The 24,448-nt window shown below is 32.9% G+C and overlaps 2 protein-coding genes across 3 annotated transcripts; one reads left to right on the top strand and one right to left on the bottom strand.

Moving 5' to 3' along the window:
* The first annotated feature begins 7,928 nt into the window (after window positions 1-7,928).
* LOC125861810 (squalene synthase) lies at window positions 7,929-15,972 on the top strand. 2 transcript variants are annotated; one of them, XM_049541686.1, is made up of 14 exons: window positions 7,929-8,314; window positions 8,644-8,686; window positions 9,302-9,391; window positions 10,819-10,894; window positions 11,769-11,838; window positions 12,420-12,563; window positions 12,661-12,765; window positions 12,937-13,083; window positions 13,588-13,663; window positions 14,117-14,205; window positions 14,813-14,904; window positions 14,978-15,023; window positions 15,117-15,186; window positions 15,727-15,972. In XM_049541686.1, the coding sequence occupies exons 1-13, from the start codon at window positions 8,120-8,122 to the stop codon at window positions 15,177-15,179; spliced, it is 1,236 nt and encodes a 411-aa protein (XP_049397643.1). In that variant the 5' UTR covers window positions 7,929-8,119; the 3' UTR covers window positions 15,180-15,186; window positions 15,727-15,972. The 2 variants fall into 2 exon arrangements, with proteins under 2 accessions (XP_049397643.1, XP_049397651.1); XM_049541694.1 differs by having other exon boundaries at window positions 14,117-14,207; window positions 14,818-14,904.
* Window positions 15,973-16,936: 964 nt separating this feature from the next.
* Window positions 16,937-22,799, bottom strand: LOC125861823 (SH3 domain-containing protein 2). The gene is made up of 10 exons (XM_049541706.1): window positions 22,625-22,799; window positions 20,903-21,019; window positions 20,268-20,337; window positions 20,024-20,175; window positions 18,721-18,822; window positions 18,345-18,545; window positions 18,190-18,252; window positions 17,935-18,090; window positions 17,771-17,845; window positions 16,937-17,363 (listed from the first exon to the last, which is right to left on the bottom strand). Exons 1-10 carry the CDS (start codon window positions 22,682-22,684, stop codon window positions 17,247-17,249), a joined length of 1,113 nt encoding a protein of 370 aa, XP_049397663.1. The 5' UTR covers window positions 22,685-22,799; the 3' UTR covers window positions 16,937-17,246.
* Between the last annotated feature and the right edge of the window lie 1,649 nt (window positions 22,800-24,448).

Here is a 24,448-nt window from a genome sequence, read left to right as displayed (position 1 = left end):
GGATGAATTTTTGTATTAAAAATATCTCCAATCATGATATGGAATTCTCATATCATGGTTTTAAAAAAATATGGAATCACATCTCATGATATGAAATTATGAGATAGAATCAACGTAAATCACATGTCCAAACATTAATTCCATCTCACAATTTTATATCATGATATAGTATCGCATGGCCAAATGCCTACTTAATATGATTGAACTAACGCATTTAGTAGACTCACCTACCGATGACCCAAACTAAAGGTGGAAAACGGGCCCTAGTATACAAATGTCCAATTTTTGGTCATTGAACTCGCAAGGTTTTTTTGAAAAACAAGAGAAAGACATAAAGTGACGGAAAAAGAAAGGAAAATTTGGTTTAAAAAACATCTCTGATGCGTCAATATCAATTCCCAGGTTTACTAAGCCCATTATGTCATGTTAGTAAAAAGTCAATAAGTGATTCAAATTTAAAATAATAGAGATGTTCAATAACTAAAAAATTGGGTTGAGTTGTCCGTGAATTGTATGAAAATTTAAAGGGATCGTAGATAACTTAATTCATTTATTCCTTTTCAATTTGTTTGTTCTATCTTTTTTTGTCTGTTTTCAAAAAAATATACATATATCTCACAAAAAAATCATATCAAATTAAAAACATACTCCCTTTGTCCCAATTATTAGATGGGCATCTTACTAAAAATATTTGTCCCATATTACTTGAACACTTACTAAATTAGGATAGAATTAATTAATGTTTTCCCATTTTACCCTTACAATTATGACCTTTGGAAGTTTAAACAAATTTTAAAGCCCAATACTAACCATTCCTATATGCTAGGTGTATTTTTTGTAACTCATTTTAATATCCATTGATATAAACAAAGGGCAAAATGGTAAAGTCTTTCAATGTATTAATGATTTCTTAATCACCGTGTAAAGTTGAAAGTGTCCATCTAATATGGAACTGGGGAGTAACAATCAAATTAACACAAATTCATAAATAGTACTCATTAACATGTAATATCCCATCGCTTTATGGGTTTATTACTCATATCCATTAAAAAAAAAAAGGAAACACACACAATTTTGTTAGGATTTTACCCTGATTTTCTTACCATAATTTAAGATTTATTTTTCCTTAAAGAAAAAACAAAACATTACCATAAATATTTTTACTTTTCATGAAAGAAAAATATAATATTATTTTATATTTGGTTTATTCTCTCCTTTTCTAGTAGAAAATGTTTTAGGACTTTATAAATATAGGTTTGTTTCTTCTAACACAATAACAATAGAATCCACAATGTAGTCGTTTAAGAGTCTTGTTTATGGGGAGATTTATTCTCTCAACAGTTTCAATGTTTCTCTTTATATTAGTTTTGATATAATAATATTTTGATTTTTAGTATAAGTTTTTGTTATCTGATTTATCAACTATATGATTTGCAAATTGTAAGCTTCCGTATGACGCCCTAATCACCCTTCATAACCCAACAAGTGGTATCAGAGCACATGGTTCAAAGATCCGGTGGTCCTATGGTTCAACGAGGTTGAAGAAAGGTTCAAGTGGTTTCAAATCAATTTGTAATCAATTTGATGATAATGAATATTTTTTTTGTCAAGCTACATGTGGAGAAGAAGTTTCAACATATTTTCAACATTCCTGTTGCTGCAATTTTTAAGAATAAAAATAAAATATTTTTAACCCATATATTTTAAACTTTATTTTTAACCATGGCAAGCAATAGTGATGGAGATTTTGTGAAGAACAAGATTATCACGCAATGAAGAAGACAAATCAAGCGTTGTCAAGAAAATCCAGCCAAAAGGGGAGATTTGTTAGGATTTTGCCCTGATTTTCTTACCATAATTTAAGATTTATTTTTCTTTAAAGAAAAAACAAAACATTACCATAAAATGTTTTTACTTTTCTTGAAAGGAAAATATAATATTATTTTATATTTGGTTTATTCTCTCATTTTAGGACTCCTTTTCTAGTAGAAAAGGTTTTTGGACTCTATAAATATAGGTTTGTTTCTTCTAACACAATAACAATAGAATCCACAATGTAGTCGTTTAAGAGTCTTGCTTATGGGAAGATTTATTCTCTCAACAGTTTCAATGTTTTTCTTTATATTAGTTTTGATATAATAATATTTTGATTTTTAGTATAAGTTTTTGTTATCTGATTTATCAACTATATGATTTGCAAATTGTAAGCTTCCGTATGACGCCCTAATCACCCTTCATAACCCAACAAATTTTGCACTTGCCCCTACAAAATAGTTTCACGGAGCTTCTTGAATATCGTATATGAACTTTTTTTTGGAATAACTATTTAATTACATAAATATTTTTATCATATTTACTAATTTTTTCTATGGTTAGAAAAAAATACATATTGCCTCACTAAATTAATAACTTCAAATTAGATATACCTAGATATATGCATTTTTGTTATCAAATGCACTCTAAAATACATATTCATAGGGAAGAGGAGAGTGAGAGAGGAGGAAAACGACGACAGAAGAGGGAGGCGAGTGAAATGGTAGAGAGGTGAGCCAGAGAGTCTGTGTATTTCAGATACATGTGAATTACACTAGATACGTGTATCTGGAATATCAGATACATTTTGAAACACAGATACAGAGAAAGAGTCGAGCGAAATAGGAGAGAGGCAAGCGAGAGAGCCAGATACATGTGAATTACACTAGATACGTGTATCTGGAATATCAGATACATTTTGAAATACAAATACAGAGAGAGAGTCTAGCGAAATAGGAGAGAGGCAAGCGAGAGAGTCAGATACATGTGAATCCACTTTTGGTACAATGTATATAGAACAAATTACTCATAATTTTGACACTATGTATAAGAGATACATGTATCTTGTGCATTCAAATACATGTATTTGTACTTTGTAGGCCAAATTTTGGTAATTGTTGAAAACTCGCGTGACGGAAAGTAATTTACTCCTGAACTAGTGAGATTTGTGTTATATTTGCCAAAATAAAAGTCGGATAGAAAATATCTTTGTCCTTTAATAGATCTTAAGTAAATCGAATTTAAATTAATTAATACCTTAAAATGAGCGCCAAACAGAGTGAGAAAAAAATGAATTCCTAATGGTATCGGCTGGGTTTTGTACTTCTATCAGACCTAATAAAGAAGCATGATATGTACTAGGTGGGATTTTTTTTCTAGAGGGGATTAAAATTAGCATAATTGTATACATTGTTTGATTATTAATTTTTTCTATATAAAAATCTCAACATAAAATCAATAGCCAAATGAGCCGTGCATTCGCATAATTAATTCTTGTATAACTATTTCTTGTATTACTAATACGATGATACTCGTACAATTAATCTGTAATGGTTAATATGCATGATTTTAGTTAACTTTCAAATGGCCCCTTATCGGACTTCATTTATTAAATTTGATTTAACTATATTACAAGCTTATGTTTTTATGATCTTAATCTAATTATAGTAGATAGCCTACTTTTTTAATAAAGAGAAGTTGGGGACATAGTAAACCTCCTACTATAAGAGTAATTTCCTGACATCAGAAGGCGAAAGATTGAGAGGGTGTTTGAATTGGCTTAAAAGTTGGTCATATCTACTTTTAAGTCAATTTTTGATTTCTGAAAGTGTTTGACAAATATAAAAAAATAACTTTAAATAAGTCAAAAATGACTTTAAATAAGCTAGGAAGTGTTTGACAAAGTAAAAAATGACTTTAAATAAGTTTTAAATGACTTAAAATAAGGCAAAACCAAAAGTAATCTCCACTCAACTTTTTGTTTTTTGACTTAAAATTCATTTAATTTTTACCTTTTATTTTTAATTTAAAAACTATTTTTTTAAGTCAATCTAGATTCTAAACTGTCACAAGACTGGATCCTCAATTAGTAAGATTGAGAGGGTTAGTGTCCTCATAAGATTAAATATATAGGATTCAGTATTTGGACGTATGAAAGATAGTTGATTACTCCAAAAAAATTAGTCAAGTTGCGTTGGATATTGCTTAATAACCAGAATATCACAATAATAATCATGATAATAAATACTTCATCTCAAGACTACTTTCATTTTTGAAAGATCTTATCATCAATGTCTTTATTACGTGTACTAATACTAATATTAACATTATTGAACAATAATACCAATTTAAATCTTGGATTCTTTATAGATGGAGAGATCAGATATTGAAGAAATGAAAAATCTTTTTGGCCAGAAAATTTGGCCAGAATAATATTTCATTTATGTTATTTTACCTTTTAAAACATTTTTACCCATTTAACTTTAATATCTTTTAACTAAAAAGTGGAAAAAACATCAATTTATTTTAAAATAAAAAAAAATATTATAATTTTTTAAATTTTCTTGCCAAATTTTCTTTTGTCCCTAATTATTTGTCCATTTTTTTGTTGTTGTCTCTAATTGCTTGTATTTTTTGACAAATCAAGAAATGACAATTTTTTTTATCTATAATACCCTCAATTAATTATTTTTAAAAAGATAGAACTTCTTGTAAATCTTAAATTTTTAATTCATTCACTTCATAATTAATAGGGATAAAATGGTAAACTCACTAGTCATTAATTATTTTTTATTATTAGGTATGTCAATTCAAAAATAAAAAAATAATTAGGGACAAATAAATAGTTTAAAAGATACGACAAAAATTCAAACGTGGGACCAAATAAGTTTCACTTAACTCCCCTAGTTCAGGACAAATAATAAATTAAGTTGCCATTTTCCTTTATTATTTTAATGGCCTTGTGGGTGGCTACTAATTAATTACTATGACTTTATGAGCTGTGTGACTTACAGTAAAGGGCGTTTGAACTTCAAACAGGTTAAAATTAAAATTTTGTTTGAATATTGTAATTTGAATCTCTTAAATGGATGTTTTCTTTTAAATATTCAAATTTTTGAAAAATATCAAAAGTTAATTTTCTTAAAATTGTATTTACCTCAAATATAGTGAAAATAATATGAAAAAAGTTTTTATATCTTTACACATACAAATGCATGCATTAAAATTTAAAACTCATTGCCTTGCTAATACCATAATTTTTCATTATTTTTTATATATTACATTAATTATATATAAATTAAAAAAACTTATCTAATAAAATATTAATAATACAAGGAGTTAATATATACACTACATTTTCTAATGTATCTACCAACCGACCCCTTAACAATTGGCCTAACATATTTGCCGTGTGTTAATAGTCGTTCCTCGTGCAGTGGGCCATGAACCACCAGTTGGAAGACGTGGTTTTGATATTAGCATTTTTTAAAAAAATCTAATGATAATTAAAAAAAAATTAACTTGACTAATTTAAAATTTTAGCATTTGGTAGGATTTATCAGATAAAAATCGCTCTTTATCAAAGAATTTTTCATATTTAATAATTAATTTTTTTAATTTAACTAAAAATAAACAGAATTTTTCTATTCCACCACACTTCTCGATAAAAATAAATAACATCATTATCAGTTGTGAGTAATGCCCATTAAAAAAAATGTTGCTGGACAAAAACGAGTATTTAATCATTATTGTCTCATTATGAACAAACTGGCGTTCGTAGATCCATTCGTTGATAAACTCAATTTTTCACATGTTGAAAACTATAGAGATTGGAGTGGACCCATAGTGCATTTACTTACAAAACTACATTATATGAAAAAGAAGTGTTTTATAAAAGAGTTATAGCCTGTTTAGATAAGCTTTTTCGAGAGGTCAAATTTTACTTTATTTTTAATTTATTAAAAAAGTGTTTAGTCAAAGTTTTAGGAGAAAATAAGTGTTTATGTGGGGTATCAATAAATTATTTTTCAAAAGCTAAAAATAATTTTGATAAGAGGAATTAATCTCGGGATAATTTTTGAGTGCCTTTGAATTCGTTGTTGGGTAGCAAAGGTTGAGATAACTTATCCTAAGTTTAACAATTAGTAGTACTATGATAAGTTATAATAATCCCAAAATAACTTATCATGAGATAAAGTATGTAAATTAACAAAAATACTCCTTTTAAACTCTTTTTTTTATACACCACTTTTACATTCAAATTCACTCGATAAGGGAGACACCCCCAACAATTTATTTTATCATTTTCAAAAATTTAAACCTCAAAATTCTCTTGTTAAAGATGAAACATATCGACTATTTCACTACCATCAATACTGGTACAGTGGTACGCAAGAGATATGTCACATGAGTACTAATGACTAATGAGGGTCTACATATTTTAATGCTTGTCCATTAAACTATTCTATATTCTAACTTTTGTTTCTCACGTTAATTGACAAATTTAAAAAATATATTAATTAATCAATTAAGTGAAAACAAGAGGCAACTCAGATAAGAAAGGAGAAAGGTCAATGAAAGATATTTTCCCCACACAGTAATTTGTATGATAAGAGATATTTTTTCATAAAGAAAAAATGTGTTTGGTGAGTAAATATAATTTTCTGTTTTAAAAGGAATATATTACAAATTTATAATAATATTAACAAATCAACATGCGATTTGATAATTTTTTTAAGAGTACTAAATATCTCAATAGTAAGGGCTAAACGTTAGTTAGATCAAATAATAAGAATTTAAAAGTAATAATTATTTAATTTTTTCACAGTAAATGATGAAAGTCATTTCCTTGTTTGATAAGAATACAATTTCTTTGAAAAAATAATTTTCTAATAATCCAAAGAAATTACCTATTCATGACAAGCAATTTCTTTTAATGTGAATTTCGTCGTATTATAGTCGTTGGAGTAGCATCACAGAAAAATTGTGTACATTTTGGTGACTTCTAGAAGACGTGATATATAAATATATATTTTTAACATCATTCCTCAGTTTATAATTATGTCCTTTAATTTTGAATTTTATAAATATATATTTAAATTTATATAATATTAAACAAGTAGTCATGCGTATTCTATGTGATATAATAAACGTAGGACGCTATGTAAGATGCCACATAGGACACAAATTGCCACATAAACACATACATCTATTTGTTCAATTCTATACAAGATTAAATATCTATTTGTGTACAATCAAAGCTGGAAGGTATAAATACTATATGAAACCCAAGTTAAATGATACATTTATGTATTATAATTTTTAAAAAAGTTATCTGCCTCACATATCCAATAACTACTTCTGAGTGGTTTTGGGTTGCAATCACTTATATAATTCTTTGACAAGTTTAAAATATCCTAATCCTTCAATAAAAGGAAGAAAACAGTATGTCCACTGAATTAGTTCAAGTAGCACCACAGAAAAATTGGAGGAAAATCAACTAGATCGTGCCAAACGCGGCTTTAAGTTATTAAACATCTAAACTCCATACCCCGTTTCAACGGGAAGTTCGTCAAACAAAGCGGGCTAATAAATAATTAAATAATCATTTTAATATATATATATATATATATATTAAAAAAAAGGCAAAAAAAGGGAGGAGATATCGAAAATGTTATTACTATATTATTACTAATAATATAAATATAATATCAATGATTACATAAGATAATCTTTCAAGGAAGCAGTCCGGTGTTAAGTAAATACAGCTCTTATAATTAGGCTTTACACAAACCATATCAAAGTAGAAATCACACCCTACCACTTTACAAATAATTTTATAATGTTTGCTATATGTGGTGAAAGGGTTAATAAAAATAATAATAATTATTATATAATTATTAAAAATTAATTATTTATATACAAAAATCCCAGAAGTGATTTATTAAAAAAGGTTTGAAAATGTATTTTTTATTATTTTAACTATTTTATATGCAGATAAATAATTCCAAATTTTGTAAACAAGTATACTAAAAGTTACAGCAGTAAAGATTTCTTTAACGTCAGACGATAATATTACACCATTATACATAGCATAGGTATAGTCGTTTCCACAAATTCATTATTCATTAACTTCTTCATATATTGTCATTTTGCAAACGCTCTCCTCTACCGAACACTCCCACGCCATTCCCTCTCTACCTTTGGCTTTCTGGATTTGTTTTCTTCATACATCAACACGTATTTGTGTGTGATTTGATTGTGGATCGGTGATTGATCGGAACAGTGTTTGAATTTGTTGAGAAGAATGGGAACATTGAGGGCGATTCTGAAGAATCCAGATGATTTGTATCCATTGATAAAGCTGAAACTAGCGTCTAGACATGCGGAGAAGCAGATCCCGCCGGAGCCACATTGGGGCTTCTGTTACTTAATGCTTCAAAAGGTCTCTCGTAGTTTTGCTCTCGTCATTCAACAGCTTCCTGTCGAGCTTCGTGATGCTGTAAGTTTGTTTTTTTGGTGATGCTGTAAGGTTGTTTTTTCTCTTCAGAAAAATGTTTTCTCTGGCATTTATGCTATAGCGCTTGCGATTCGTTAAATTTCTGATTGGTTTTCTATCTGTTTTAAATTTCTGTGTGTGCTCGTATATTCGTTTTGTAGAAGTTTGTATTTTTGCTTAATTAGGAAGAATTTATATTCTGTTTCTGCGAATTGATCGGAATTGATATAATCTATTGTTATTCCTTTTGATTTGTGTTAATTTGCTGGATAGTTGTGTTACTATTACTATTGTTTTGAATTTGTTTTTAAAACTTCCATTGAACGTTGCAGGTATGCATATTCTATTTGGTCCTTCGAGCACTTGACACTGTTGGTAAGCTCGGCTACTATCATCTAAATTTGTTTGTACTTTATGAATTCTTAGGAGATATGAAACTCAGAAAGCAGATGACTGATATTAGTTCTTCATTTTTGTGCAAAATTTGGTGTGATTAATTTAGTAATTTAGTCTTCTATCTTTGAAAGAGTAGGTTGAATCGTTGATTCAGTTCGTCATACTTATCTTCTATTGCTTCTTGCGAGGAACGAAAGATGACGAGAGAGGGAATAATAACTTGTTGAAAACTTCAACCTCTTATTTATCAAAAAGAGGAAAAGAAGCAAGTTGTTCTTCCTTATAAAAAAGAAGAAGCAAATTGTTCTTCTCATACTAGTTATATTGGTATTTGATATTTAGTTTATATGATACGAGTTGCCTACCAGCTTCCTGTTGAACTCTTCTTGGTTATAAACAATTTTTGACTAACTTTTATTGTTTAAATACTAGTATGAATTATCATATGCTACTTACTATTTCATTTCATTCTAGACATTCATAAGGTAGTTTTTAGGTTGTAATCTTAGTTGATTCAAGGATTGTTGCAGTCATATTTTTGAGTAACACATATTTTGCTTATTTTTCATATTTGGATGTTCTTATTGTGGACAGAGGATGATACCAGCATACCCACCGATGTTAAAGTACCTATTCTGATCTCTTTTCATCAGCATGTTTATGATCGCGAATGGCACTTTGCATGTAAGTCTCTGAATGCAACTTGTTGATCTCCCTAAATTCTCAATATTCCTTCTCTCTTATAATGAGCGTGCTTTTGCAATTGAAGAATCCCAAGTTGGAAAGACTTCAACTACTTTTTAGAGGTTACTAAGGAAATTATTTTGAATAAGTCAGATGGAAACCGATGCAAAATATTTCACTGTCTACCCAAAAATGTTTTTCTTTTGCTGCACATATGCTGTAAGTTACCAATGATCCAAGATTCACGTCATCCTCTATTTTCTTGCACATACTGCACCAGTCACCAGCAGTCCATAATGCATTTCCCTCTTCTCAAGTTGTCGTCTGTCAAAACACACTTTGCAAAAGGCCATAGCTTCCTCTTGAATTTCCTATTTACTACCATATTAGAGACACTGTCGACATGAGTCATTCAACACCAAACAATTCATAATCCTTGAAATCCTGTTAAAAAAAGCACACTTTCTAGTTACTGAATTATATATGTTGCAGCACACCCTCTCATGTGTGGGTTTGATTCTTTTTCATGGGCCAAACACATGGAAATTTAATTTGCTTTTCTTTTTAGGTGGCTGTGAGATTTGAAATAGGGTCTCTTTCTCTCTAATATCATGTTGAAGTCTTATTTAAAAACTTAAATTGTTAGAGAGAGCACACTATTGATTACTTAATTATATTATGTCTCATTCTCAATAACCTTTTGATTTTTTTTTAAAATACATACTTTAGGGGGGAGGGGGATAAAACTAAAGACCCTATCATTACTAGCTCATCATCTGTATGCTGATGGCAGGTCGTTGTGATTTGTATTGCTAGTTATACTGTATACATTTGTTGGTTCATGTATAAACATGGAGGAGCTTTCACATCTGAGGGTTGGCCAGCACTTAGACATTGACCTGAATAAGATAATGTGTAAAGTTCTAGGACATTCTAGTGGGTCCTCTAATCTAATTTTTCATTTGCTCTGGGTAAATAACTTATGCTGATTTTATTTCTTTCGCTATACAAATAGTAGGATGCCGATAGGAAATGAGCTTCGAAATCTATGTTTTAACCCTGGAATGGTTTCTGCATTATTAGTGGTTGTAATTGGCTCTTTTGTCAATTTTCTCCTGAAAATGTCTTTGACATGTTGGCCCAATGGGTGAACCTGACTCAAAGGTAGGATGCTAAGGGGAAGGGAGCAAGCTAGGAATCTTCTGAAATTCATATTACTTGTTTATACTGAAGTTTCTTACACTAAATAGAAGCTCTTTTTCTCTTTCATTATTTATATTGGAGTTTCTTTTTCTTACTCTAATCTTTTGAAATGCACATTTCCCTCCCTACAAAGACATTCTGTCTAGGGTGGACCATGATCATTTTTTCCCGAATAACTTGAAGCATTATAGACTGATTTCCTAATCCCAATTTTAACATGTTAGGTGGTACGAAGGAGTACAAGGTTCTCATGGACCAATTCCATCATGTTTCAACTGCTTTTCTGGAACTTGGTAAACTGTGAGTTCTTACCCAGCTTTTGTGTTTTTCTGATACTAAGATTTTGCTCAATTGAAAGGTTACAATCAGCATATTTTGTAAAAACATAGTTTTTTCCCCAAGAAATCCATCTGGGGCGACCCTTAGGACCAACAACAACATTCAAATCTCGGGATAATGGGCGCTCTCTTCTGACCTTAAATTTTGGTATAAAATAAACAGTTAAATCAGAAATCGCTCGAGTGTTCTTATGATGACAATTTAGAAGCCCCTTTATACTTGGAAACTTGTAAAGAGTTTCATGAAATAGTGAGCGTGAAGCTTTCTATCAGGGATTTTAGGATATCATTTTGCATGAAATAGATATCTGTTCATCACTGGACAGGGTTCTTGCTGTTAGAACTAGAGACTTTCTTGGGTCTTATTTTCTCATTCAAATAATTGCTTTGTGCGAATTTCCTGTTTGTGATGATTATTCCCTGGCAATCCATGTCAAATAACGACAAGTCTCACATCAATACGAGTCAATATTCAGACACACAATAAATATAATGTAGCTGTATGTCCTCCAGAATTTAAACTCTTTTGCAACGCTTGGAGAATTCCAAACTCAACTGTCAATCCACGTGACCTAATGTGAATCAGAAATGTTACTTATGAGTGGTGCAGTTTCCTCTGCCCTCCTCAACCCTTAAATCATATTACTTATGAAACAAGAAATGTGAACTCAGATTGTAGTCTGAATTTCAAAACGTATAAACTTTGTGGGATTACACTGGGTCTGATATCTCCAGACTCCACTTGTGGGATAACATTGGGTATGTTGTTTAAACTCTGGGTTCCTTTTGTATGAGTAGTAGGTTATAATGAAGATTATGTTCTTATATCTGTGCAGTTATCAGCAGGCAATTGAGGACATTACCATGAGGATGGGTGCAGGAATGGCAAAATTTATATGCAAGGAGGTATGCAAGATATACCAAAAAGAACAAGATCAAATTCTCTGATACTCACAAAATGCAATTTCTACTTGTTTGCTTTTTTCGTTTGTATGAATTGGCTAGAATCTCAAGTTTCCCTTTTCATGCAATTCGTCGTCTTCAAGACATTGGATTATTCCACCTCCTCAAAAGTATAAACCATGGTCTCTGCTTCAGTACATTGTGATTGGCGTGGTTACTAGTATTATGCTATTTGAGATTAGGTGTCCTTTTCACCCATATATTCCTTGGATATTTTACTGGAAAATTTTTGGTCTACGAAGTTGAGCATTGTTTGCCTGTATGAATACTATGATATTTGTTGAATTATTGTCTCAGTCTTTGTTTGTTAAGCAAAACATGGCTATTATCAATAGAAAACAAGTACATGTTATTTGGTTGACTAGCGCTAAATCTTGTTAGGTTTTGAGAGGTAATTTAAACCTTTAAGCGCGCCTAATGTGTAGCTACTTTACTGAGTTAATAATTTTTTGCTCCAAGCTTCATTTCTACAATGCTCTTCAATCCCTCTGTGTATTTCAGCTTCAATAAATCTCTTCCTGCAGGTGGAAACAACTGATGATTATGACGAATACTGTCACTATGTAGCTGGGCTTGTTGGGCTAGGATTGTCAAAACTGTTCCATGCCTCTGGGACAGAAGATCTGGCTTCAGATTCTCTCTCCAACTCCATGGGTTTATTTCTTCAGGTTTGGACCTTAACATGTGTGGCAGGCACAACTGTCGTTCGTTGAGATTCTTCTTTGTTGAGGGCACTAATACTAACATATTTGCTATATATTGCAGAAAACAAACATTATCAGAGATTATTTGGAAGATATAAATGAAGTACCCAAGTGCCGTATGTTCTGGCCCCGTGAGATTTGGAGTAAATATGTTAACAAGCTTGAGGTTTGAGTTCCTCATATCCTTGGTCTTGTATGAATTTCTCATTTTGTTTTCCCTGACATCATAGGTATCGAATTAACTTGAATGCATGGTAGCAAGTGCTGTTGTTTGGTCCAAGTCCAAAGATGGGTTTCATTTTATAATTTAATTGACATCTCTGTTTATTTCCCACAGGACTTAAAGTACGAGGAGAACTCGGTTAAGGCAGTGCAATGTCTGAATGAAATGGTCACCAATGCTTTGTCACATGTAGAAGATTGTTTGACTTACATGTTCAATTTGCGTGATCCTGCCATCTTTCGATTCTGTGCCATTCCACAGGTATATCCTCTTGGTTATTTTCTAGGCTTTCTACTTTCAATTTGTCTATCAAGCTAAAAGCTTCCTACATGAAGACATTTCTTCTACCACAGTTGATAATTCCTTTTTTAACTTTTTGGACTTCCAGTTCTTGTTCTTCCCATCTATTCATTTTTTGAAGAAGTGTTCCTAAGATGGAACTTTATGTTCTGTGTTTGGGGAAGTGCTGATTTGACAGAGTTTGCTTCAGCAAATTTGGTACTTCTATATTGTCTTGTTGCCATGATTGATATTGATGTATGGTTAATTGGCCATGGAGTTAAGTGTGGTGAATGAACAGATAGCGTACAATTCCCTTTAGCGATCAAAAAATAAAATAGATTGTGCACATTTCTCTAAATATGAGCTTGTAGGCTGGGAGGAAGAATTTTTACAGCGTCCAGAAACAATGTTTTTACACTAGTAATTTGCTAAGCATCCTTCTTTACCACACTTTTGCCTTGTTGTGTTGTCTAATGGTCTCAGGTCATGGCAATTGGGACATTAGCTATGTGCTACGACAACATTGAAGTCTTCAGAGGAGTGGTAAAAATGAGGCGTGGTAAGAACTATTTTTGTCAACGTGCATTTCTTGTGACTTCATACCCGATTGCGATCTGACTCCTTGAAGTTCAGCCATTTTGTTTTTGCGTCCCATCCTTTTGACAATAGCAATATTGTGATATGCAAAATAACTTTCTTCCTCTAGAATTCATCATGTAATTGAGGGGTTTTAATCTTAAACACTGTATACTGTATATTCATTGGTTGTATAGGATCTAACTTCCTCGCCTTATGGTCATTCTTTCAGATCTTTCCACAGCTCCCTATATCTTTGTATTATTCATGCATCTATATGTTCTACTACATTTGCAGATTGAAATTATTTATAATAGATTTTGTGTTTTTTGAATATTATTGTGGCTTCAGATTTTAATATATCTATGCTTGTTCGGCTTCTTAATATATCCATCATACCCGTCATAATTAATAACTTTTGGTTTCTTCTTTCTAGGTCTTACTGCTAAGGTCATTGACCGGACCAAGACTATGGCAGATGTATATGGTGCTTTTTTTGACTTTTCTTGTATGCTGAAATCCAAGGTGTGGAACTTATTTATTTCTGATCATGCCTAATTACCCAGTTATAATGTGATAATGTTGAATTTGCTGGGTCATATTGAGGATTATGCCTTCGTTTTTGTTCAATGCCAACAATCCATGTCTTGTCTTGGAAGAAGTATATGCGCAGTGCCGCAGTGTGCCTCTTAGTGTCTATCTGGACCCTTGCATCATGCTACGAGAAACCTTGTGCATACAAATGCCTGTCACTCTGTAGATTTAGAAGTCCTCTTCCAGAAATACTTATTGTTGTTTGCAAATTAGTTATCCCAGTAAACTCTCTCTCTCTCTCTCTCTCTCTCTCTCTCTCTCTCTCTCTCTTATGTACACCAGTGTAGTTCAAGAAAAGAACAAATTAGTACACTTCTAAATGTAACATGCGCCTATTATAATACTGATATCTCTTAGCAATTGAACTGATACATCTATCATCTATTTGAACTGGTGGTACAAAATTGGTGAAGCTTTTACTCAATGGCCAATAGTAATGGGGTTTCATTCCGTCTGCTATCTGTGTTTTTTTTTTATATCAAAGTTCCCCTTCTTCATGTAAAGACTTGCCACTAAAGCTGCCTTGTTATTGTTTTAGGTTAATAATAACGATCCAAATGCAACAAAAACTTTGAAGAGGCTTGACGCCATCCTGAAAACTTGCAGAGACTCGGAAACCTTGAACAAAAGGTTTGTACATATCCTAGTTGCTCTCATCTTCACAATTCTGTGAATATCAACTAATGCATGTACCTATCAACAGGAAATCTTACATAATCAGGAGCGAGCCTAATTACAGTCCAGTTCTGGTAAGTGTTCAATGCTCTGATTGTTTATTAATGCTTTAGATACAATACATCTCTCGCATTAGATGTTTTCTTATTCTCTCAAATTTACTGCAGATTGTTGTCATCTTCATCATACTGGCTATCATTCTTGCACAACTTTCTGGCAACCGATCTTAGACCATTTGTAAGTATCTAATCATGAGATACTTGAGTACATGCCAATTATTTAGATGCATGCCTCGTAGTTCAGAAATATACCCTCTATGCACCTAAGCTTTTGACTTGATGTCTAATGATAAGCATGTGTAATCATTATATGACCTTTTTTTTTAATCTAGCCTTTAAACAATAAGCACAGTAATTTTCCAAATTATGATTTGTATTCTCTCTTTTCTTTCCTTTCTATTACCTGCTATTTAAGATTGCATTGTTTTTTTTAATAAACACAAAAACTTTTCCTCCCAACTTAACCCAATTCTTTTTTAAAAAAAACCACCACTTTCCTCCTAACCTTGAACGTATTTGACAACTAATTTCGGTTATGTCATTCTTCTGCCATCACAGATTTCCAATTCTAAGTGAAAAAAGAACAAATTATGGAAAATGTGTATCAATTTAAGGATTACTGTGTTAAGAGTCGGTCAACATAGAGACATGGAAATTGTATCCCATTCAGTTTTATGGTGGAGAGTGTTAACCCGGATTTATTTGTCCTGATTTGTAGATTGGTCTACAAAAATGAAGTATGGTCAAGGAAGACAGCACAAACTCTTGGCCAATTATGTACTGCTAATTGTTATGTTTGTATTACTATGTTCATTAAGTTAATAGTTGCATCTTCAACCTGACTAGATAATTACGAAAGCCTATTTATGGCAGTTAGTTTGGTATGTATTTGTTTGCAAGCTAGGAAAGCAAATTCCAAGTGTTGTAGAGTCGTTTTTCCGTAATGCACATTTCATTTTAATACACTGTCGAATTTTGTGTTAAATTAACGTATTTATAGAGAGCCGTTGTATTTGGACTAACACATTTTCAGAGGTTTTCCCAGAACTGGAAGCAAATTGCAGTTGAGTGAAAATGAAATGAAGAGTGACGACCTTTTTACGCATTTATTTGAAGGGTGACTAGTCTCTTAGTGGGTGCAATATCCCTTTTACTTGAGGCGTAACTTAAATGTGAAGAAAACAATTCATATTTTTATAACTTGAGGACCTTTCCCGGAACGTTGATGTTATCCTTATCTTCATCTGCAGTCTGCACATGATAATTTTCCGTTTCTATTAAAGATGGTGTGGCCTAGTGGTTAATAAAGTGGGAAAATGACTCAAGTTTGAATACAAACACTATGTGATTACTACCTATCTATCTCCTAGTGAGTATAGTTAACCTATGTTAGTGGAAGGTAGCTAGTACTGGTGGAATATTGAAGTGTACACAAGCTGATCCGACATAACTGTTACAGGAAAATCTCTAGTCGTGCTCGGAAGTGAATTGAAGGATTTAATTCTCTGATGGTTAGTCAACTAATAGTTATTATCTCAGAAAATCACTTTTCTTCATCAAAGAAATGACATTTTGAAATAATAACTATCAAAATACACGGGAGAAATCAGCTCGTGAATTGAATATACTAGGACCTAACCAAACTACAGATACGCCAGCTTATCCTGTCCATCACTCTTTTCTGCTTTTCCGAATGAGAGTTGTTGATTGTGGAATTCCAGTAGGTTAAAAGTGTTGTGGAGCCAGCCATCACCCATGTTCTGGCCTTGTGGAGTGTATACCAACCCGGCTACATTCAAAAGGACCAAAGCTTATTTTATACGATCTTTTTAGTGTGATGTGGCCAGACTTTGCAGTTAGAAATGTTTTGATACAGAATTCTTCAATGTTATCAAGGAGCTATCTCTTATCTGCTAAAGGGATTATTTGCTCACATTCTCTGAAATCCAATATAAAACGGGAACAAATTATAAGGAGTTGCGAGAGGAACAGATGTTACTAAGATAGCTATTGCTACAAAATTAATCACAACATACAACAATAATCTCCAAGTCCTTAAAAAGAGGAAATAACAAAATCAAATAAACCATCAACAAAAAGAAGAATGAAAAAAAGACCCTTATAAGGAGTATTTAAGGGGACAACATAAAGAATGTTACAAAAAGGCAGCAACGATTGCAAGCAGCAGAAGATACAGAAATCTGATGGCTCCTTCAGAATAAAAGAAATCCCTGCATTTCAGAAAACTTCGGCCACTTTGCTAGCTAGGACGCGATCCCTTCTTTCAATGTAACCAAAAGGGAACCATCCTGCTCTGCCCTTGCATTCACCTTCGGCCCAACCATTGTTGGAAACCTGCAAAAACCAATGTAACACACTGGCTAGTTATCTATAAGAGATTTGGACAAAATCAACCATTTGAAAAATATACACTGCTGCAGTTGACAGAGAGAATTCTAGCAGAACACAGATGTTACAGCACAGCCAACTCCGAGATAGAACATCACTCTCTCAAACATCATATACTTCTACAAGTCTATTAGCCGTAGAGGTTGCCAATATGCAAAATATCAATTCAGATCAGTAGGAGTTGAATCACAGGCTGAGGATATTCAGTAGAACACTTGTAACTGCTATATCAGGCACGGGCACCCAAAAACTTCCAGAAAGTTATCCTTTTGTTTAAAGTCATTTCTCAAGTTTAGATGAGAAATACCATAAAAACATGACACCACCATGCAGAGCAAAATAAACTAACAAACCTTGCGAATAACGATATATTCTCCAACAGACAAATTAAGCTCCACATCAGATTCAGCTTGATATGGGTACATGACCTGTTACCAACCGAGAAAGAAGTAAAGTTATTGAGCACTCAACGAGTTGGTTGATTTATTTCATCTACTTGAAATTTCAAAATACTCACTTCTCCAAGAAAGTAACCCATATTATCAGTTGATCCATTCTGAACGGGTGAAGTAGAGACACCATTTACTTCTTCATAAGAGGGAGGTGGAGGCATAGTATCCACGGGAGGAGCAGGAGCAGGAGCTGCTTCAATACGCTGGCGCTCTGATAACATCTGAATCATAAAACAAATTGCCCTCAGTTGCTCAAGTAAAGTGGGAAAATAAGTGGGAGTCCATCATATTCAGAATTTTTTTAAACAAATCACACGTACCTCGGCTTCTAGCTGATCAAGAATCTGAAGGATTCTCTGATGGTATGACCGTTCTGATTCAACCTAATCACAAAGATGAAAAATGGCATTTATAACAGTCAAATTTACTTTATGTGACGTCTTTTAACAGCACATAGCTCCAGGAGGATGGTTACCATGGCAATCAATCGTTGGAGAGTCAATCTTTGCTGCTGAGCTTCAACAGCAGCCATAGCTGCTGCGGCTTCTTTTCCTAATGTATTTGTGTTTGACTTCAAGTCATCTAGCTTTGTTTCAGCTGCTTCCAGTTTGTATGCCATGTCAGGATGACCTGTTCCTTCTCTCAATTTAGCTTGTCGTCTGGATACTTCAACAGCCTATCTAGGTTAGTCAGAAAAGAGAACTGGCATCTAGCAAGTGCAATTAACTGCTCCAACAATTTTATTATCATCAAAGTAACTTAAAACAACACATTATGTGTAAGAATAAATTGCCACATAAATTGTTTTGAAGTCCCGCCTTACAATTTTAAACAGAGAAGCAACTAAATACCTGTGCTTCTGCCTCTTGCCGCATTCTGTCATATCTTTGAGCAAGATGTCGAGCATCTTCCAATGGAGCTCCCATCACCATGGCCCTTAATGGTTCTGCAACCTGGAAAGACAACATCAGCAGTCAAGTAGATGGCTTGAAACAGATTGGCATGCCGTACAGAGAACAATTGAAGGGTCTTCACACATAAGTCCTAAACGGTTAGACCAAACTGAAGTGTCTTTCTGAACTTCAACATAAGTGAAGAAAAGGATACTCTCTGATCTAAAATAAATAACATTTTCTAGTGCTCATCAAATCTTTGCTGATACAAATAGAACATAGGGAACTAAAATCATCAATTGATTGATGCAGCGTGATTTTGGAACCTTAAAGAACATTGTTATCTAGAGAAACATATAAATCCACTTCATCTTTGATCTAATGGGACAAAATCCAACCCCCTTTTCTTTGAATTACCCAAAGAACTTCAAGTACGACCAAGGTCAATCTCAAGAACCTACAGCTTTACACTTGACTTCATTTATTGTAACGAGGCTTAATTTAGCCCAAAACAAAAGCTTTAAACATGTCCCAGGTTCATGGAAGACTAAAAAGAGATACCACATGACAAACAGATGATATAAATAAGACATCTCCAGCTTGGTTTGTGATGTGCAAGGAATATAATGAATATCATTCTCCAAGTTTCCACTAGTCCTTCGTTCATTATATTTGACGGAGTGCTCGGCATTTTAAAGAAACTGACATTTTCTAAAAGTTAAAAAAGAACCTAGTATGAATTTGCTCATATTGTTGGTCCCAAGCCTAGATAAAGAGAGGGATTGCATTATGCTTCCATGTAGCATAAAACATGTCAATTTACAATAAACTCTCACAAAACATAGAACGTTTAATAAAAAAACTACAACTATATTTCCCCAGGAAAATCACGCCATGGCCAAAACAATAGATGGCGTAGCAGAAAAAATGGTCCCCGACAATAAAAAGGTTGTTACAGTACAAGAAGTACTGGTCCAAAATGATTCTCTGCCTAATTTGATGCCTGGATTAGTAGAAAAAAGGAAGCACTTAAGAAGAGCGATATACACATGCACAAAACATAGAAAGGTCCCACAAGACAAGAAGAATTTTATGAGTACAGAGTATTGTTGGAGCCAATTCATTTCAATTTCCGCCTAATACTAAAGATGAACCACAAAAAAATATGCATCCAAAATAAGAATTAAATAGATTTACTTGTTCCAGGGAGTGACATTATATATAATTGAGAAGGTTACAAAAATGAGACTATCTCATTAACCTGTGTTCCAAGGGCTTTCAATAGATTCCCTCGCTCCTTCTCCATCTGAGCACGAGCACGTGAAAAACCTAATGCAGCTTTTGACAATGTAGTACCACTTGTACAAGTATTTTCAGCGCCATATTTCCTACTATCTTCTGACAGTTTAGTTCCTGTTGGAGAGAAGCCCATGGTGGTCAACAGATATGTAAGCTTAGCTTTTGGCCTTAAAAAAACAATCATCAGGAAGGGATCAGAAAATGACCTATTTCAACTTGTTTAGACCCAGTAACAATATAGCCTTCAACACCACGGACAATATCCCTTTGAAAATGCTGCATTTCAGAAGATGACAAATGTTTTCTTATTCACGCTTTAGCTCAAAGATTCTGTATATGTATCTCCAGTTAGAAAGGAGAAGTAATATAACTAGGAACGAAAGAAGCGGTTTATATAGGAACAAAAACTAATTATTTTTGTAGGTGTAAATATGAAATTTAGAAAATATCTAGTTTTCCTTAGAAAGCAAATATTTAAAATTAGAACAAAAAGAACTTAGATTAGGGCAGAAATGGATTTTGGAGGATTTACATAACCAATCCCAACTCATTTTGAATTGAGAAGTAATTGACTGGTTGGTAATGCAACTAAAGCACTACAAGTATGTCTGTATGTGGCATAGTTCATCTACAATAAGATTCTATAAATGAGAATATTCAAAACTCTGATTATGTAAAACTACAATCAAACAGATATACCATGCAACAGAAGATAAAATGTGAGATTAATTAAGAGATTACATCAACTAATATGCAAGTGAGACTCAACTTCCTAATCTCAATGCGAAGGCCTCCTACAAATCAGGGGGAAAAGGGAAATTTATCAGCTAACAAGAGCAACCTTTGCAGCACGAGTGGATATGTAAAGCCTTTCGAGCTTATGATGCTGCTGCATCTCAGCTTCATCAGTCACAAGATCTGAACCATATCCCCCTGCCCCAAACTGCTTGAGGACAGCCTGAAAGGAGAGAAGTGAAGAAAATATTAAGGACTTTCAAAAACAGTAATTTGATCAATTGCAACAACTAAATACCAGAACTATGCATTAAAAAGAAAAGCGTAAAGAGCAAAGATTTGAGATCAGATATAGATGATTGGAGCCACAAACATGAGGTCAAAGCTAAAGCTGGACAAGCTAACCTGGATCAAGAATCTATAAATGAAGGAGCTTGATAGAGGCCTTGATAAATATTGTGATGGAAATCATGGGCCACAAAATAGATATTATCATAATGTAAGTAAGATTTTGAACTCAATCTTCCAGGAGACTAACTGACCTCCTAAAACATTTCTTCTCGAATATTAATTTCCTAAGCTATAACTATAATACAAGAAAATATGACTCAATCTACTATAGTTTGCAATATTTGGACAAGAAAAATCACTTCATAAATAAATTGAAGAGCATTCAGAAGTTAGTTGCAAGATTGTTTACAAGAATTTGAGTACCACACACCCGACCTAAAATATAACAAAGGGCTTCAGGTTCAACATTTTCAATAGCTAATATCTCAAAAGACTGAACAAAATTATAAGAAAGTCCAAGTGGTGGCCCAGTGGTTTGGGCTTGGGACTTCCATATGATGGAGGTCTCAAGTTCGAAACCTCTTGCCAGCGAAAGCAAGGGGTTTGCCTTCTGGGTCGAGCTCGTCGCATCGGGCTTGCCTAGTGAGAGTTACCTCTCCTATGCGGTTTGCGAGCTATTGCATAGGAGCGGGGGTTGCCCTATGCGCAACCAAAGGGTAGCGGCTGCGGGTTTCCCTTGTCATTTAAAAAAAAAAAAGAGTGCCAAAGGCAAGTCATAAGGATTTCATAGTGTAGACATTTCAGAACAAACAATGCATTCTCATCTCCGTAGATGATGCGTTTATCCCCTCAAAGCATCCAAAATTCCTAGATTATCAGGCCTAGCAAAAAGCATACTTGCCCACAACCAGGGAAATTTAGTACACATCGCATTATTTTCTCTTTGATTATTTTAACAATATTTTTCCTTGAGCCGAAGATTTATCAGAAACAATCTCTCTATCTCTGCGGTAGTGGTAAGGTCTACCCTCCCAGACTCTACTTTGTGAGATTACACCGGGTATGTTTTTGATGTATATTTTAACAATACATCAAAACAAATTTAAACTTTTACTAGCATCAGTCCACAATAAGATATAATACACATAATCGATTATCATTGGGCATTACTAGGATATAATACTACTTTACCAGTGATAGAAAATTAGTATTTTACATCTACTTAAAATCAATCAAAATAAATTTCACAAAAAATTAAAATTACCAAACACGAGATATGTAAAAGCTACGGATACACATGAATCAACAAATAACTGAACAAGGAAATAAAGAATATTCAAAAACTGAGCTAGAATACACCAGAACAAGGCACGATTCTCACAGATCAATGCAATCACTGAACAATTACACGATAAAATTCAATACAATTAACTTACAACGGATCAATACATATACTACACAAACATCAAAACCTACAGAATCTACGAATTACAGAGTAACAAAATGCTTATATGTTGAGAGAGGAAATCGATCGTACTTGCTGTTGCCGAGCGACCTGTTCCCTGAGCCTTGTAGCTTGCTTTCGGATCGCTTCCATTGAAGAACCAAGAGGACCTTCAAAATCTGTAGCAATTCAGAGAGATTTGAGATTGAGCGATTAGGTCCGATTCGTCGGAGCGTGATATACAGCCAATTTTCGAAATGAGAAAATTCGAATGGGGTTGTTTCGGAAAATAGGGAAATATCACTTTGAACAAGTTCTGTAAATTGCACTATTTCCCCTGAGGTTTTTGAACAATTCAACAAGTTGCCCTTCTTCTTGTCATAATTTTTTTTTAAATGTCTACAGTATAATTTTATTTTATGTGAACCTATTTGATTAATCATTTAGCTTGAGAAAGAAATATTCCTCAAGTTTGTAGAGATATAACATTTTTGAAACGTGTGATCTTAAATAGTTATAATATTCGCATCGTCATAAAAGCTTGTAGCTAGTGAGTGGAGTGGAAAGTAAGTTGATTTTTTTAAAAAAATTATAATAAATGAAAAAGTTATTATTTGTGCCTGTTTTGCGTTTTGGAGCAAATAATTACTTAAAATAAAGGCAATTAAGGTCGTATGTATATATAATAATACAGATTAACTCGCTTAGTGAAAAAGATACCAACCCCGCCAATCAAGTATCAAAAAAATGAGAGGAAAATCAGATATGAATAAGGAATAAGCAAGTCTCATTCAATCGATTGATACGATCTTGAAAGCACAAGCAATTTTCTTTTTTTTTTTCTTTCGATTTATTCGAACCTAACAATATTTAAATCACAAAAATTGTTAGAGCACTATTATTATTTAAAGGGCTCTGCTCATATATAAAGAGTGACATGATCATTATTTTTTTTACATGCAGTAGCTAAAGGAATATTAATCATTTATTCAGGTGGAATATTGATTTTTCTAAATAGTTGTCAATAATGTTGCTGGCTTGCTGGGTGATAACATTTGTTGTAATCGCAACGAGTATGTCTTTCGGATATGATTTTGTTGTGAATTATGATATTTAAATACTCCTCAAATCTATTTTCCAACTTCCGAATTTTCTATTTCAAATTTGAATTGAAAGAATGAATCACGTCATAAAACAAACAAAAGGACAGTTCAATTTACAAAATATCCCTGTGATAACGTCTGGGAAAGGACACACCCTGAGATGTGTGATGTAATAAGTTTATCTTAATGCAAGAAATACAAAGTGTTGCCATGGCTTGAATTTGTGGCCTATAAACTACACGAAGATAATTTTATCATACGGGCTAAGGCCGAGGGTATGAGTAAGCCGTGAACAAATAGCCCAAAACCTGTCTAGTATGTTCAATTCGTTTCAAGGAGAAAAAAATAATTGACAAAGACAGTCAAATCATATCAAATTAAATAAATCATGTTTCTGACAGAGTACTATGAAAAGATCAATTAAAGGTTAGCCATGTAGCCCTAATTAACAAAATTTCTTGGATGCAATTTATTCCAAACCCAACTCACCCAAAGCTGGGCTGACTTGATATGTACACTTATATGGACTGGATTTGATACTCTTTTAAGTCATGGAACCTGTTTTATCCTTTTTGGATGAGTTAGGCCGATCGGTCAAAAATAATTACATTTGTTATGCAGACGTACAAAAATACATCTACTATTTCGTAACGAAAGTATATATTTTACGTACGCTATTCATTAATTTACAAAAAATATACATTTATTAGCTATTATTTTGATGTGTGGCTATTTATGTCAATTTCTTCTCTTTTTTTCTTCTTCTAGATTTAGGGCCTATATGTGTGGGTTGTGGCGACCCACAAATTCACAC

Source organism: Solanum stenotomum, chromosome 1 (assembly GCF_019186545.1).
Source record: "Solanum stenotomum isolate F172 chromosome 1, ASM1918654v1, whole genome shotgun sequence".
NCBI classification, from domain to species: Eukaryota; Viridiplantae; Streptophyta; class Magnoliopsida; order Solanales; family Solanaceae; genus Solanum; species Solanum stenotomum.
This window is presented reverse-complemented; position numbering and strand designations above follow the sequence as displayed.

Bases quoted from the DNA above. Each gene is read 5' to 3' on its own strand.
- LOC125861823 (XM_049541706.1), bottom strand. From the start codon at position 22,684: ATGGAAGCGATCCGAAAGCAAGCTACAAGGCTCAGGGAACAGGTCGCT. The intron at 18,823-20,023 runs GTTAATGAGATA...TTGTCTTTCCAG, and splicing joins TGAAAGCCCTTGGAACACAG to GTTGCAGAACCATTAAGGGC. The intron at 18,091-18,189 runs GTACGTGTGATT...TTTATGATTCAG, and splicing joins TTGATCAGCTAGAAGCCGAG to ATGTTATCAGAGCGCCAGCG.
- LOC125861810 (XM_049541686.1), top strand. From the start codon at position 8,120: ATGGGAACATTGAGGGCGATTCTGAAGAATCCAGATGATTTGTATCCA. The intron at 10,895-11,768 runs GTGAGTTCTTAC...ATATCTGTGCAG, and splicing joins TTTCTGGAACTTGGTAAACT to TTATCAGCAGGCAATTGAGG. The intron at 13,664-14,116 runs GTAAGAACTATT...TCTTCTTTCTAG, and splicing joins AGTGGTAAAAATGAGGCGTG to GTCTTACTGCTAAGGTCATT.